At 34.1% G+C, this 17152-nt stretch overlaps 1 protein-coding gene across 6 annotated transcripts in view; it reads right to left on the bottom strand.

Moving 5' to 3' along the window:
• The window catches only part of LOC144444712 (ATP-dependent 6-phosphofructokinase, muscle type-like), a 54743-nt gene that overhangs the window by 25413 nt on the left and 12178 nt on the right, over window positions 1–17152 (bottom strand). For all 6 annotated transcript variants that reach the window (XM_078134232.1, XM_078134233.1, XM_078134235.1 and 3 more), the window contains exons 2-12: window positions 15536–15609; window positions 14047–14124; window positions 13104–13293; window positions 9767–9822; window positions 7372–7481; window positions 5522–5675; window positions 4200–4295; window positions 3545–3637; window positions 2525–2650; window positions 1764–1828; window positions 1229–1319 (exon numbers count right to left, since the gene is read on the bottom strand). In XM_078134232.1, the coding sequence (XP_077990358.1) occupies window positions 1229–1319; window positions 1764–1828; window positions 2525–2650; window positions 3545–3637; window positions 4200–4295; window positions 5522–5675; window positions 7372–7481; window positions 9767–9822; window positions 13104–13293; window positions 14047–14124; window positions 15536–15609 (1133 nt within the window). The remainder of the gene's footprint in view (window positions 1–1228; window positions 1320–1763; window positions 1829–2524; window positions 2651–3544; window positions 3638–4199; window positions 4296–5521; window positions 5676–7371; window positions 7482–9766; window positions 9823–13103; window positions 13294–14046; window positions 14125–15535; window positions 15610–17152) is intronic.

Here is a 17152-nt window from a genome sequence, read left to right as displayed (position 1 = left end):
ACATTCTGTGCAATGGAGAGATAGTACCATGTGTCATGGAACAGCAAAACAAAACATTGTAGTTAGTTGAACGATGAAAACAAAGTTGGGTATAACAGAAAGATTAACATTGTCTACAAACCTGGGGCTAGAGAGAGATGAATTGGAGGAATGAATGATGATGACACACACACACAGACACACAAGAGTACAGAAATCAGAATGGGATAGAAAGTTGACATGCATAAGAAATATAAAGAAAATAAGAAATATTAATACATACATTAATTATCGTATTACAATATAAAAACCTAATATTTGGATGATGTACAAGCAGTTTTCCAGTTAATACCAATCTATGATATGATGTATTATTATGGATGGTATTATCCTTGGTGACAATCTTTATTCATCATTTTTGTGTTGTTAGATTTTCATCATTTTTGTATTGTTAGATTTTAGTTCATAGTATAAAATTATTCATTAAAAAGTTTCAGGTTGAACCATATTACTTCACTCATTGTTAACCAGGGTTCTCTTCAAACTTGTATTCAATTGTGGTTGAGTTTCACACAACAATTTCATGAAATATTAGAAACAAGAAAATACATTCTCTCTTGTTCATATGTAAATGCAATGTAACTATACCGTTACTTTATAGAGAGACTGTGTTATTTCATGATACAGGAAAGTACACATTCTGAGGGGTAGAATGATGACGAGTATTTAAACCCAGCAATGCTATAAATGCCCAAATATGGAATAGAACATCTTCAATAATATCATTTTATACGATATCTCTGATATTTTTGACTAGACTGATTACAGAACAGATCGCCACAATAATAATAATAATAATGTTGGTTTTATATAGCATTTTCCCACTCTGTACTCAAAGCACTTTACAATTATTACCCCTGGTATGGATCTATATCAGCACAACAGCCCTTTATACTTCTTCAATTCCCTGGGGAACATACAATCCATTGCAGCCTTTATAAGCACATAGGATTAAAACATTCACATTGCAACCTCTATCCTACCAGGTCCCCAATTATACAACTGGGTTGACTAAGGCACAATAATGGTTGAAATCTCGCCCAATGACTTTAGCCATTTAGAAACAAATGGTGGGGGTGGGGGCGAGGCTCGAACCTGCAACCTTCAGATTCCAAGCTGGCCACCCTAACCATTCAACCATCATAAATCCATTCATCGTTGTAAACTGTACTTAATACCAAATCCTTACCTGACATGATTTGCCATCAGCTGAACACACGTTATCTGGTGGTTTACGATGACTCAATGTCTGATACGTGTATAAATTATTCATAAATGATCTGAAAAAAAAGACACATGAAATCAGTCACTATATGTCAGCAATCACATCCCTTTCAATAAAGTTAGGCATTCCATTTGTCCTGGGGTCTGCCATGAATTGAAACTAATTGGAATATTCTATACACTGTGATGTGTTAGTTGCAGAATAAAACAGACTCTATAGATTTCTATGTTAACTGTACTCAGATGACTGTGTTCATTGAACAAAGAGTGAAGAAAAACATACAGGAAAACACAAACATGGTTTATACTGTCATTATAATATCACATCATAGAGTGAACAAGACTGAGTCTGTAGTTGATAATAAACAGCGCCCTCTATCACAGAGTGAACAAAATTGATAGTTTGCAGTCAAAGTTCTCAATTATCAAATTATGTTGTATGTATTGACTACATTTCTAATTCCCATACATAAACATGGTGAATTTACAGATTTCATTACCTTCCTCTTAGTTTAGCTGCCAGTTCAAAATCTTTTTCCTTTAATGCCTTTGCCACTGCCTGTGTCTATACCAACAAGATTTAGTTACAGTTAGTAATTGCACAAAACACACACTGGATTTGTTCAAAACATACATCCCTGAATGTACAGAAAAAATAGCTCAATCTGGCTTATTTAAGAACTGTAAGAAACAGCAAATTTTTGTTCATTTATAACTTGTGAATGACTCCTATTGCTATAAATATTTTATATACAGTCAGAAAACAGTAGTGCGCCACCACAGTCAGTTTCAAAACCTCACTAGGACTGCCAGTGAGGGCGCACTTCAAAATTATGGGGTTGAACTACAGGAAGGAAAGTAGACTGCCGACAGTCGCTTGCGCCTTTTTTTCCTACGTTTTATCTAAACTCCGATCCGGCGCAACACTAGTATAATCGCAAACTGATATTGAGGGCCGAAGGCCCGAATGGTCGAGGGCCGGCCCTCAATATCAGTTTGCAATTAGACTAGTGTTGCGCCGGATCAGAGTTTAGATAAAACGGAGGAAAAAAAGGCGCAAGCGAATGTCGACAGTCTAGAAGGAAAGCTACATACATAATGAATAAAACACATGTATGAAAGATTGCTTAAGTTATAATATCTGTCAGAGTATTAAAATCAGATTTGTCAAATCCAGAAAAAAAATTTAAGGTTTGACTATTATTAAAAAGAAATGTAAAATTTACTTTCTATAATATACCACAAAAAATGTAAGACTTACTCTCTCCACACACTCCATGAGAGGTACACGGACAGCTTGATTACCATCTAATGATACAACATAGGCTGGTGTACTTGGTGTAGCGTCTAGTAAAGTTAATACTGCTTCAGCTCCCATACGTGATGCCTACAGGATCAAATGAAAACTAAGTCATTTTCCCACTTTAATTTAGTCATATTGGTCACTGACTTGCAAAGATAGTTTGATTCGCCATGCAGGATTAGTGGAAGATGTACACAAATAATGAAATCACAAGACTATGATATACATATACTCAGAGTTCAAAGAGAAATCTAAGATTCATGTGAACCTCACACTTGTCCCTAATGCTAAACTGAGTAAAATACAGCATTTTGAAAAAATACCAAACTTGAGAATAGTGAAGATTCTATTCTCTTATGCACAGTCCAATTAAAGGGACACAGGCTGAGTTCACACATGTTTGAGCACAATTTATGCTGCATATTTATAAGGTATTTTTTTTACTGGTGCATACTTAGCCACCTCTGAAACCTGGTATCAAGATATATTTTATAAACAATCCAATGACATATTTTATGATACACATCACAAATGTTCAGGAAATCCCTACTTTGCAATAAACTGTTGTAACAATGCCAGAAGACAATAGGGACCTTGCAATCCAGACTGAGCATGCTCAGATGCAAAGGACTATGGGATTATCTGTAGTTATCATAATACCTAATCTGGAGCTACCGATAAAATAAACCCCCTACAATGGTCAGGGTGATTATGAATTGATTACTTGAGGTTAAAAACAATGTAACAATATTTTTTTACAATATTATTTGATTAGTATTTATTATCACATTTCCCATGATGCAACATTCAACATGGCGGGTTTGCAAGTTCCCTATTGCAATGCCATAGAAAGCATGCATCGTCATTAACATAAATTTCATCGAGGTTTCATGTAAATATTTTCACTTGAGTGAAAAATAATATACTCAGCTTGCATGGCTTTTAAATGTTTTGTTTTTTCCAGATATGGTAACTTACCAAGATACGATCAAAAGCGGATGGACTTCCTCCTCTCTGTACATGTCCCAGTACTGTTATACGAGTGTCATGACTGATACGAGTCACCAACAACTGAAACAAACAAACAAACAGAATTCCAAATTTTAATGTTTGGGCCAGAATAATCTTGTCATGGTGGCATTTAGTTGACAGCAAATGAGTAGAATAGTATTATAAAGTAATGACATTTCTGTACCCATTGATCAGAAGATGATAAAAACTGACAATCACATTCTTATCCTTTTTGTGTGACACGTGGTGAATTTTTCATAAAATTAATGAAATGTCATGTTTTGTGAATTTTTGAAATCCATTTCACAAAATTTCATGTATTTTGTGTTATGATGATATGTGCTCACAATTTAATTTAAGAATGAATTTGACAATTTACTAGTAGTAGTACGCTACCTTACATCTTTTAACAAAAGTAAAAGTTTGAGAATCAAAGAACAGTTTAAAATACCAGGTGTATGACCCAAAGTATCAGGATGTGTGATCTCAAGTGCCAGGATGTGTGACCTCAAGTGCCAGGATGTGTGATCTCAAGTGCCAGGATGTGTGACCTCAAGTGCCAGGATGTGTGACCTCAAGTGGCATGATGTGTGACCTCAAGTGCTAGAATACACAATCTTACCTTTCTGACATACTCCGTAGTAATAGCATTACCATGTTTGTCAATAGCACCTTCAGCAACAATAACAATGTTAAGACGACCACCAATAGTACGGGTCTGTAACAAAGATTCATATTGTCAGATCTAACGTCATGTTACATGTTATGTACATATGAATTTGAGTCTAGAGTACATGACAAGTACACACAGATTTATTGGAGGTGTTTCACCTATACAAAACAGACTTCAATCATATACAAATTAGAAATATCTTATTACTCCAAGTCTGTAGTACTGTTCTCATTAATCACTCAATTGGTCAAGTAAAGTACATTTGTATTTGAAAAGTTGTCATCATAAAACAGAAAGACAAGCAAACACACATACAGACAGACAGACAGACAGACAGACACACACACACACACACACATACATACATACATACGTACGTACGTACATACATAAAAAACACACACATACATACATACATACATACATACATACATACATACATACATACATACATACATACATACATACATACACACACATGTATACATACACACATACATACACATACACACACAGAGGCAGGCAGGTATATAGACAGACAGACAGACAGACAGACAGACAGACAGACAGACAGACAGGTAGATAGGCAGGCAGACAGACAGGTAGAAAGGCAGGCAGACAGACAGACAGACAGATAGATAGGCAGGCAGGCAGACAGACAGACAGGTATATTGGCAGGCAGACAGACAGACAGGTAGATAGGCAAAACCAAACATTTCCAACATAAACAATATACTAACTGACAAGTTTTAATCAGTTAATTCCTACGTACGTACAGCATCATGCATTGTGCATTAGTAATGCCTAATCAGACTTAATCTGTAGACATGTCATAAAGTTATTGCATTATACATCAGCTGAATGCAGTGAATCAACATAACAAGGAACTCACTGTGAGATTAACAAGGAGACAAGGACCTAAGAATTCTGATAAAATCAGAATGGATTTTCACCAATACATTAACATCTGTGATAACGCTGTTCGGTAATAGGTACAGTGTCAGAATGTCTGAGTAAAAGATTTTAACACTAATAGACACAGCTTTACTGTCAATCAGCAATACTCAATATATCTAACCATTATCTCATTGACATGTCTCTTTCTACATTGAGAATACACTTGAACAAAAGTACAAAAAAAGACAGTCAGATAAATATACAAGTAAACTAAGTACAAGAAGGTGAGTCTAATACATTTTGCCAAAATATAAACTATAAAGCTAGTATTAGCAGTTTTATCATCTATATTGTAATCTAATATGACAACTTACCTGACTAAGTTTATCACAGAGATGTTCTTCCCAACCATCTTCTGGAGGCCACTCTGGGATTAAAATCCAATCAGCACCACACGCTAGTCCAGCTACCAGGGCAAGATATCCACAATGCCGACCCATAACTTCTAAGACGAAGGTTCTCTGATGACTGGAATAATATACACAATAATATGATACATTATTGGCATATAAGAAACAGCAAATAGTCATTAAATTGTCTAGAAAGATGACTATCAATGGTTGAACATAGTAAGCTATTTGTCAAAATAGTTTAACATCTAAAAGAACAAACAAATGAAAAAGATGGACATAAATACAAGAATTTACTAAATGAAGTGTATCAAAGCTCGCCATCATCACATCTTAATCTGAATGAATCTTTGACACAATCTAACTTTACAAACATTTTACTTCAACATTATTCTGTACTCTACATGTATGTTAATGTTGATGCGTGCCTCAAATGGCATAAAAGTCATCTTACATGTTAACGTCAATGCATGCCTTGAATGGCATTAGAAGTCACCTTACATGTTAATGTCAATGCATGACTTGAATGGCATTAGAAGTCACCTTACATGTATACCAATTTATAATAGTCTGCCTGTAAAGTCCAAACCCTTACAGCTAAAGATAAATGATTAGTATTGATGAATGGAGTGCTACTTTAGTCTTGAAATGAAACAAGCATTTCTGTTTAAAATCAAATTTTGTATTCTGGTATCAGATAAGGGTTTTCAGGATATATAAGCAAATATGAATTTACCAAGTAGCTGAAACATACGCATTGAAACAGACTATGCATGCTAACAAATGATCCTATTGTCAATTGTGTTTATTGCCTAAACCATATGAACAACATACATCACAACAATAGCTAACAAGAAGTACTCTAACAACATAGAAATATCACCAATAGGTGAAACATATGCCTAGAAACAAGCTCTGTATGCATTCTAACAAACTACTGTACATAATAACCTAAAAATTGCCTAAATGGAAAAAAACACTGACACCCCCCACCCCCCACCCCCCCCCCCCCCACCCCCCAAGCTGGAGAAACTGACCGGTCTATCTGAATGTTTGAGCTCATCAATCAAGTTTCCGATTTGTATTTTCAGTGTGTCACCATACCATGGCATAAAAACTGCCAATGATGTTTATGTAATTGAAAATCAAACGTATGAAATATGTAGTTTTCTAAATATAATATGTGTGTGATAGAACAGCATCTTTTTACTCTCTATATTATCGTGTGCGAAAACCAAACAGAAAATTGTGGCAACAAATGTAGGTGTTCAACATTGATGTAAAAAAAAATCCGGATATCTCAAAGAAGCAAAGAAAAAAAAAAGTTGCCAGCATAGGCGAAGGAGAAAAAAAATAATTCTCAGGCAAGCAGGTGGGGAAAAAAATAATGACTCTCCAGCAATCTACCAAGCCCCCCCTCCCCCCCTCGCCTCACATCGAATGGTGTACCCCTAAGAAACAATTTATCTCTTTTATCAGCTCTCATTCTTTAAAATCTGTTCACTGTATACTTCCTTTATATTAAGATCTGGTCACTGTATACTTCCTGTGTTAAGATATGTTCACTATATACTTCCTGTGTTAAGATCTCTTCACTGTATACTTCATGTGTTAAGATATGTTCACTGTATACTTCCTGTATTAAGATATGTTCACTGTATACTTCCTGTATTAAGATAAGTTCACTGTATACTTCATGTAAATCTCTTCACTGTACTGTCTAGCTGTCATACTTCAACTAAACATAGTAAGATTTATCATCATGTTGATGTGTTACCATAACAACAGTCTCCTGGGAGAAATAAAAGTCTTACCTTTGAGCCGTTGTACTGATAGCATCCACTGCTTCAATGATTCTGTGTAGAGCTGAGTCTGTACCAATGGTCATATCAGTACCACAGAAATCATTATCAATAGAACCAACCTATAGAGCCAACAGTTAGAATAGTTTATAACAAACTTAAACTCAATTATCACAAGGTTCTATCCGTACACAAGACAATCAGTGATAATGCTGGTACATAAATATCATGAAAAGTCTACCTTTAAAATGGGAAATTTAACAATTGTGGGACAAAGTTTATTTTATATGTTTGGATTATTCTTAGACCACTGTTTCAATATCTAGCAATATACAGTTGAAACAGGGAGTGTATGCCAGAAGACTCTACATAGCATATACCGTAACTTACAGCTAAAACAGGGAGTGTTCACCAGAAGACTGTACATAGCATATACCGTAACTTACAGCTAAAACAGGGAGTGTATGCCAGAAGACTACATAACATTGATCATCGTCAATCATTTGGCAAGTTTTGGTTTGAGATTGTTGTTTTGCTTGCCCTAAGGTAAGAGCACCTTTATTGCTGAACACAGTAGGATGGTGATTGAAGAGAGAGTCAATCACACAGCATTGCATAGAGCTATTATGCCAACCAAAATACAGCATTTCATCACAACCCTTACGGAAATAGTCTATAGTATTCTTATAGGATTCCTATAAGACCTATAATATTCCTATAGGATTCCTATAGGACTGATCGTTCCTACAGGACTGTCCTAAAAGATTCCTTTAGGACTATCCTAATTCCTGTAGGAATTGTAAAGTATTCGTTTAAGAAAGGGGCCAAAATATGATAAGATCTTATAGTAATAATCTTTTAGGAATGCTTTAGGAACTTTCGGTAAGGGAAATAAATTAAAAGTGACATCTTTTTGACAACCAAAATGAAGTGATTATATAACTGTAGAGCGATTTACAGCTAAGTATACACAGAATAATTATATATTTCCCTTTCAGCATAGTTGAGGAATTAGTCTAGCTTTTAACAGACAACATTGATAAAAGGTTTAAAATCATTTCTGAATATACCAGTCCCCTATGTATACTCTCTACTTTCAGAAGCTGTCATCAGATATTGAATGAATCATGTAGACTACAAGCCGTGACAGAAAACTTACAATGTTACCATACAATGATTTATTACTGTAGACATGTCTGTAATTCTACAAAGTGCAGACTCTGTGGAGGTTTATTTGCAGTGAAAAGCTTTCTCCTTAAATGTCAAGAGAGAAGATGAGAATGAATCTCCTAGCAACTGTCTAGTTAGGTGTAATTTAGCCGGAAGCAATCAGTTTCCATACACTGATTTTTACAACGCATGATGTATTTTCCAATCGGTTAAACTATGAGTTTGTTTTTAACTGACACATGCAGTGCTTCACAAGAGCAGATTTGTTGTACCAGGTATCTGCATGACACAAATTGTTATAGATAGAATTGTGATTTATCATACATCAAGGAATGGCTACAGTATGTCTGCCTTTAGTTTGAGTTTGACTTGTTTTCTTTTCATTTTTTATCTTTTCTACTCTCTTTTTTTTTTTATTAAATCAAATATTTTATATGCATATGAGAGCTTCAATATAGCTACACTAGTACACTTGTTATCTAATTGAATGGTTCACTGTGAGTTGCTTGAATAGAAAAGTCATTTATCAATCAATTATGACTGAAATTGAAAAAAAATCAATTTCCAATTTTATGTACACGTATGACAATGAATTCAGCATCAAAGTATTTATGTCTGTTTCAACTTACAAGAGTAAGTTCCCACATTACATATCACTGTGTCAGTATTTTCTCTCATTTACATGCTTTACATAATAAATTCTAAATGTAATAATAATGTAAATTTTATTTTGCACTTTCCCATACTGCTTAAAGTTAAAACACTTTACAATTATTATTATGTATACCTATACTACAGGCTTAAATAACTATGGTAATCAAGGCTCTGATTTACTAAGATAGATACAAACTAAAACTGTTGTTGTTCATTGTATTACACAAGTGGGTGATAGCAGTTCCTCTGTTCTGCAATCTAATCATCAAGGTAGTGTAAACATTGGAAGTTCCAGAACAGCTTACTACGAGTATATTGAACTAGCTTTCAGAGAGTCACCCTACTGAGACTATAATTAAACCAACATCCATTCCACAGCTTATCACTGTTGTATCAGCATGTCGTGACAATAGTTTTAGTTGGTATCTACCTTAGTAACTCAAAGGATAGACCCTCCACACACAGGGAGGTCTATGCTCAAAGCTAAAGTACTAATGACATAATGGTCCTTTATACTTCCAGGGGAGTATAAAATCACTGCATGAATAGATATATTATTGATATAAATGCAAACTGTACTTACCATGCCAACAATATTCAAATGACTGCATTTTCTAACATCAACCTCATTTATCAGACCTATATATAAAAGAAAAACTCCATCAATATTTATTTCCTTCCAGGGGAACAATGTTTGGATAAAAAAAATACACTGAAAACTACTATAATTATTAAGTATTCTACTTTATTCTACATTTCCACATCCAATAAATATTGAAAGAATAACATTGTAATCCATGCAGACATTCAAATTTTCAAATCTGATTCTAGTCAAGATTTTGTGGCAAATCTATGCATCATGTATTGTGAATGCGTAGAGATTATTCAAGATGCTACCACATGTATCTCATTGCTTATTTACAAATTGGATATCAAATCTCTGCAGTACATTGCTACTCTAGTTGCAGCCAAAGGGATAAATGTTACCCATAGCTGATGCCTAGTAAAGAATACTACATTCTAAACTGGAGATAATTAGTACAGGTGGAGAACAGGCTATATAATGATGATGTACACAGTATTGTAGTTGTAGGCAATGGATTTATTTTAGCTAAATACATACGAGAGCTATTCTAGCTAAGTCTCACTAACATTCTTTATGAGTTATCATATTTCTATATTCAGCTGTTGCACTTAATACAATGAACTGATCGAGAGACTGGATGAGATATTTACAGGTAGTGTCTACTTTCCCATTGCACTGTCCACCAAACTAAAGTATGCCCTGACACATCCTAAATTTTTCATGCGGCAAAATAAATATATTTAACCACATTCCCTCTATCATTATACCTAACTCAGTTTGGCTTAGCATCTCAAATGAATTACATCAGTTGTATATACTTCAAGGGTGTACACTCTCCTAATTCAAAACCTTTATAGCTAAATACAAATAATACAGAACACACAAATGTAGTTACTAATACTATTGTATTGATGTTACTATTGATGGTAGTGTCCTGTCTTGTGGAATCTAGTGCTATCACAAAGAGTATCAATTCTCAACCATGTGTAGCATGTAGACTATGTCTTGTGAATTTACCATACACTACATGTAGACTATGTCTTGTCATTCTACCATACACTACATGTAGACTATGTCTTGTCATTCTACCTTACATTCTCGAGAGACTACATTACAATTATAGTTGAGCTTTAACTAAGGGAATCAACACAGGTTTGCACTAGAAACCAAAAACTGCACATCGCATATGTAAAACACATGCACATTTCTGGTGGAGATTTATGAAAAAGTATTACAGTCGTGAGATTTACAATAACTCAATCTACGCCTATTCATATAAATAGTATGCAATAAATCTAGACAGCGAATAAAGGTTTGCTGAAACAAAAGCATTGTACATGTAGTACCCTGGTTGATATGTGAATTGACTTGTACCATTTCTAAGTGCATGTATATAGTAGTTTATTCATACATTTGAAAATATAATTAGTTAAAAACACTACATCATTTTTATAATTTTGGCTCGGACAAATATTTGTTATTCTCCTCAAATTGCAAATTAGAAAGTAATATAAAAGAATGAAAGCTTATCAAAATGTCAGAGTTATTTGTAAAGATATATGCTCTTACAAGTACACATGTACTGCATAGTTACAAGGATCAGAGGTCTAAATGTATGCTATGTAGTGTATGTAGAGGTGATTGTAATATTTGTCATCAAGATGGTTATTTATAGTACACACTTGACCTTAAATGAAAGATCAGCAGCTGTTTGAATTTCTGAACTTTATTATAACTAAAATTAGCAAATCAAGATAATTAAAATTTCACTTTCATAACGAAATAATAGATATATTTTGACATTTGACATTTAATATCACAGGAATAACTCAATTTTGTTAGTCAATTTCAAATGTTAATCAAATTTTCTACTGCATATCCAATCTGTAGTTGTAACCTGTTTGAAGATTCTATGTGTATTAGCTGTCCAAATAATGGCAATCGCTACAAAAAAGAGGAACTGATCATATAGATCAGATAAGGTTCACTTAGCAATGCTACATAATACATAGGTGTTCGGTAAAGTTTCTTTCTCTTGCCATCCCCAGGTAAGCCTTGTCATTTTCAAAATACCATATCTTCTTTTTTTCACATTAATAATTGAATGTATCTGCACTGATATGTTGTGTTGCCTGGCAGGGTTTAGTGAATACAACATATGTAAATGGCACATACAGTATCGAATGTTTGACATGAATAATTAATATGATTTTCAAAATTTAATAAATGGACACGACTGCTAGTGAGAATAATATCAAGAATTCTTGTGTGTGTGTGTGTGTGTGTCTGTCTGTCTGTCTGTCTGTCTGTCTGTCTGTCTACGTATGTATGTATGTACGTACGTACGTACGTACGTACGTATGTCTGTGCCTGTGTCTGTGTCTGTCTGTGCATGTATGTGTGTATATGTCTTTCAAACTTTACAAATAAAGAGTAAAAATTACAAACACAATCACTGCCAGAATCACTTTTTAGGCAAAAAATAAATACTTTCAAAACAAGCTCTAAGAATGTTATTGTTATGTTTCATCACTTATCAGTAATTTTGGTGAAGAATGACAATTGGTAAAGATACATTCCTATACACTGGTACAATATTTATACATTTAGTGATTTTGACAGTGTTTTTGAATGCCAATAGTACAAAACAGTTATTGCAGTTTTTTTCTATTCATTTCACCATAATTTAAGGAATCAAACCTCAGAAGCAGCCCTTGGGAATTGAAAATAATCTTCCCTAAAATCCAATTAAATCCAGTATCACAGCTGAATAGAATGATTGATTGGTATAGACATGGGGTAAAATACAGGTCAGCTCACATTATATGATTGCAGTAGAGTTAGATAAGACACTAGCTTATACCACTGTATAAATATTAACATAGCAGGTGAAATTTAAATTTAATTTTCTTAATTGTCATAATTTGGAGGTGAAACTCCGGTTCATACCTTGGCAGATCAAATATATCTTTGATATATCATTACTAGACCTAGAACCTGTCTACCTTCCTTAGCAATTCCAGACATCAAGGAAGGCACTCTAATAACTTCTAGCTTCTGTAATGTTGATTTCGCTTATAACGTTCTATTCCTTTTCCGTACATTTATTTTTATATTTATTTTCATATTGTACAAGGGGGCTGGGTAGCCTAATGTACTGTATAAACTACTCCAATAACTTCTGAGAGATAAGTTTTTTGTAATAACTCTATAACACCAGTACAGACATCACCATCACATACAGACTTGTCTGCCTTCAATAGCAGTGTCTGAAGACATACCAATATGTTGTAAGAGATAAATTCTAATAATACACACTGTGCATACTACATACCATCTGTTTTGAGTTCTGCTACCAATTCTCCCCACTCCTTCTTAAAACAGTTAGCACCAGTCAGACTTCCATCGCCACCAATCACCACCAGATTACTAATACCACGTCTTACAAGGTTTAAACAAGCTTTTTTACGTCCTTCTCTATCTCTAAAACCTTGACATCTGGCGCTTCCGATCACAGTGCCTCCCTGGGAATAAATTCAGCATTAAATTTTACTGTAAATGATGTGTAAGCACAGGCATTGTTATATACATATCGTGATAATACTGGCATTGGTGTGTGTGTGTGTGTGTGTGTATACTTTTGGTAGTTACATTTTGGTACAATACTGTTCTTGCATACCTGTATTGCCTAATATTGCATTATACTACATAGCTTGAAAAGCCATATATTTCAGTTATATTCATACCACCACCCCCATCGTCGCAAACCACCGCCTCTTTTATGGCATCGTCCAAAACGTGCAGTATGCGCAAGAAATAACAGCCCTGGTTTGTGAGAATCATGCCACCCCACCCCACTGAAAAACATAAACTCTGATATTCAATCATCTTTCAAACATACAGGTTTATGACGTGACAATTCTTGCTACCTGCAGTAACTTTTTACCTCATGCTAGAGGGTCAAAATAGAAGAAGAATGTTGACTTATTCTCATGCTTGCCTACAGTAATGCATGTGAAGCACAAAGGAGCAGAAGTCATGGTGTCGGCCAAGAAATCGAATGTTCATTAATATTTTGATGTGCCTAGGCAGTAATATTCAATTGCAGGTACTGAGAATTAATGAAATATAGAAATTTTGAATTTTGACTATATGTCTTCGATAGGAACCACTTTTACACCACACCTGTGTTGTCATGACAACATGGTCATTCCATCATAAGTTTTACTGAAATATGATTGATCCAGGAGAGAATGATGTCATTCTAAAAGACTCACCAACTGGATAATACCTGACACATCAGCCCAGTTCATCTCACGGATGTTTTTACCACCATCTATCATTCCCTGGTAACCCTAAAAATGTGAAATAAAAATATTTACAATATCATAAATTGCACAAACTGAGAAAACTAGCAAAAGCAAGAACATAGACTATACAGTCCCCCAGGTACATTGTGTTATTCATGGCAACAGGTGTCATTGAAATGTCACAAGCTGTGCAAACTATGTATTTTAAAACTAGACATACTGTAAACCTTGAAATTTTCACTAGACTTATTTTCACTAATAGTTCGCTAGAAACACAATCGCAAAAATAAGTAGTGACTAAAATGCCTTCTTGTACATAGCCATAATGTACTAGTCTGGTATTTCATAAAAATTAGTCTGTAAAATTGCAAAATTTTCTAGTATCAAGTAGTCTATAAGATATGATGTTTATGTCACGCTATCAACTATTTAGAAATCTGACAGGGATGAAAAATTGGACATACTCTACAGTCTAATAAACACACAGCAAAAGTGAGAACTTAAAATATGCATTATATTGTGTTACTCATGACAACAGGCGTAATTCAAACATCACAAATGTTGCAAACTGAGGAACTATGAACTCACAGTAACAATGAAAACTCATTTTTTTTCCCTGATATGTCATAAATTATACTTGAGAAATCAGTGCTCAAAATATGAGACAAAACAAATGTTCAAAGTACCATTACTTTTCCCAATATTTTCTTTAATGAAGCCTACAGAAATATAATTCTATTATTTCCCAATATTTTTCTTTATTCAGCTGAGGTCATAGGTCACAACTGTGCAACATTTCTCACCCACATAAAACAGTTTCTATTTGTTACAAGGAGTTCCCAATATTGTAATACATTCTGTAACACATTGTTAAGTGCCTCATTATATGCAGAATACAACTGTGTGGATATTGTTATAGATGTACAGTCCATTTCACATTAGTGTTCACTGGCTCCTTCTGGGCGATGCCGTTTGATACAACCATGCAGAAACAAATAAGAAACTGCACATTCTACACTTTCAGATTACAATATCTTGCCACAGATAGTTTGACTGACATATACCATTTAAACACACTGCAACTACATGCAGACAAGCAGACACCACTGCTTTGATGTCTATAAGGTTGCACAATGGTTCATTTCATTAGATAAAATGTAACTAAAAATTGTATTCATTCAATCTTGATATCTTAAAGTGTAGTATGTACAGTTTCCTATTGGTTTCTATATGGTTGTATCAAACAGAGCCAGTGAACACTAACATGAAACGGGCTGTAACATCATGGTGGAATTCATCTGGGTAAGCACACACACACACACACACACACACACACACACACACACACACACACACACACACACACACACACACACACACACACACACACACACACACACACACACACACACACACACACACACACACACACACACACACAGTCATATCTTCTTACCTCATGGATACAGTAAACTCTGAATCCAACATATATACCCATTCTGGCTATAGCACGTACAGCAGCATTCATACCTATAGAGAAATGAGAAGAAAAAACATTAATATTTTATAGTTTTATGTTTTATACTGTAATGTCACTAGATTATATAATATACAAGCATGGCTAACTTTTAATAATTGATTCATATAATATATCATATTATTTAATACATTGTTGCAAACTTGTAAAAACGTTATATACAACTTACAGTTGTACCTCAGTATAAAGTTAATCTAATGTAACATATGTACTAGTGTTAGAGGGAACATATTTCCATATTAACTTGGAATCATGTTATCTGTGGATACCGGTAATTAGTTTGTACTGAAGAGAAATAATGATGACATATTCATGTATATAGACAAGTGAGAATCTAGGCTATGTTATAATGAGATTGTCAATATATGGATACTTACACTAAGCTGGAATTATTTTTTTTTAAGTGCAGTTGAGGAACTGCTATTTTGTGTATTTATTATACAATTAGTCCATTATTGTACACTCACTATTCTGTCAGTTCACTGAAAATGTGTCTAGTCTTCTTGGATTTCTATTTTTAAGTTTAATAAGAAGGTAATCATAAAAAAAGAGATCCTACGAATAAAGCTTCAAATTATCAGGACACTAAAACGGAAATGACATTTATTAAAATGAAAATACCAAGGTAAGGTTACATGTAGTACATAATACCAAGTACACGACATATTACGGAAATTAAAATACGTTACCATATAATAAGAACTATATATATCTTACTGGTACAACCTTGGGTAATTAAGGACTTAACATAAAAGTTGTAACAGCATCTGCTGGGTTGTATGTGTGTTGCTAGGCAACCTAAAGGTTGTTACAAGTATGCAACTTAGGTGATGACCTACTATCAAGGCATAAAACACAGCCCACTACTTTTATCCGGGCAAACCTTGTAGTTCTATACCTAAATACTAGCCTATTATGTATCTGCTAAACATTGTTGAAGTGATGTAAATATACAGAATAACTACTTCAGTATGATATGTACAATCAATATGAAATCGATTTGTTAGTATCAAACACACCACAGAGTATTGATGTTATAAAGTATATTAAATGACCTTGTATGACCTTTGAGCTGAGTATATAGTTTTATCAATAACTTGACAGCTAACATGTACGTACATAGTGTCTGCATCAATATTTTCTATTGAATATACAGGATGGTGGTATTTATCAACAGTAAATACTGACAGTCTATTTATATATCTTTAAAAGTGAAAGTGACTTTTTTAATTTAACTCTCACAGTTACACACTGTGTAACTTGATTACGCAATCTGACAAAGAAAGACTGACTGTTCCTAAATTCTACAGACATGAGGTCAAACTGGCATGCATTATTTACTCTTTCCCAAGCAGGAGATTTTGCTAGATTTTCAGTAGAGTTTGTCCATTTGACTATACATTGAGAGAGCGATCATAGGAAAATGAACCCACATGTATAGTTTCTAGACTAGGGTGCAATCAGAGTTATTGAACCATCTATCATGCATTATATTGTACGTTTAGACTAATGATAAAGGAAAGACTATGTTTTATA

Source organism: Glandiceps talaboti, chromosome 13, assembly GCF_964340395.1.
Source record: "Glandiceps talaboti chromosome 13, keGlaTala1.1, whole genome shotgun sequence".
NCBI classification, from domain to species: domain Eukaryota; kingdom Metazoa; phylum Hemichordata; class Enteropneusta; family Spengelidae; genus Glandiceps; species Glandiceps talaboti.
This window is presented reverse-complemented; position numbering and strand designations above follow the sequence as displayed.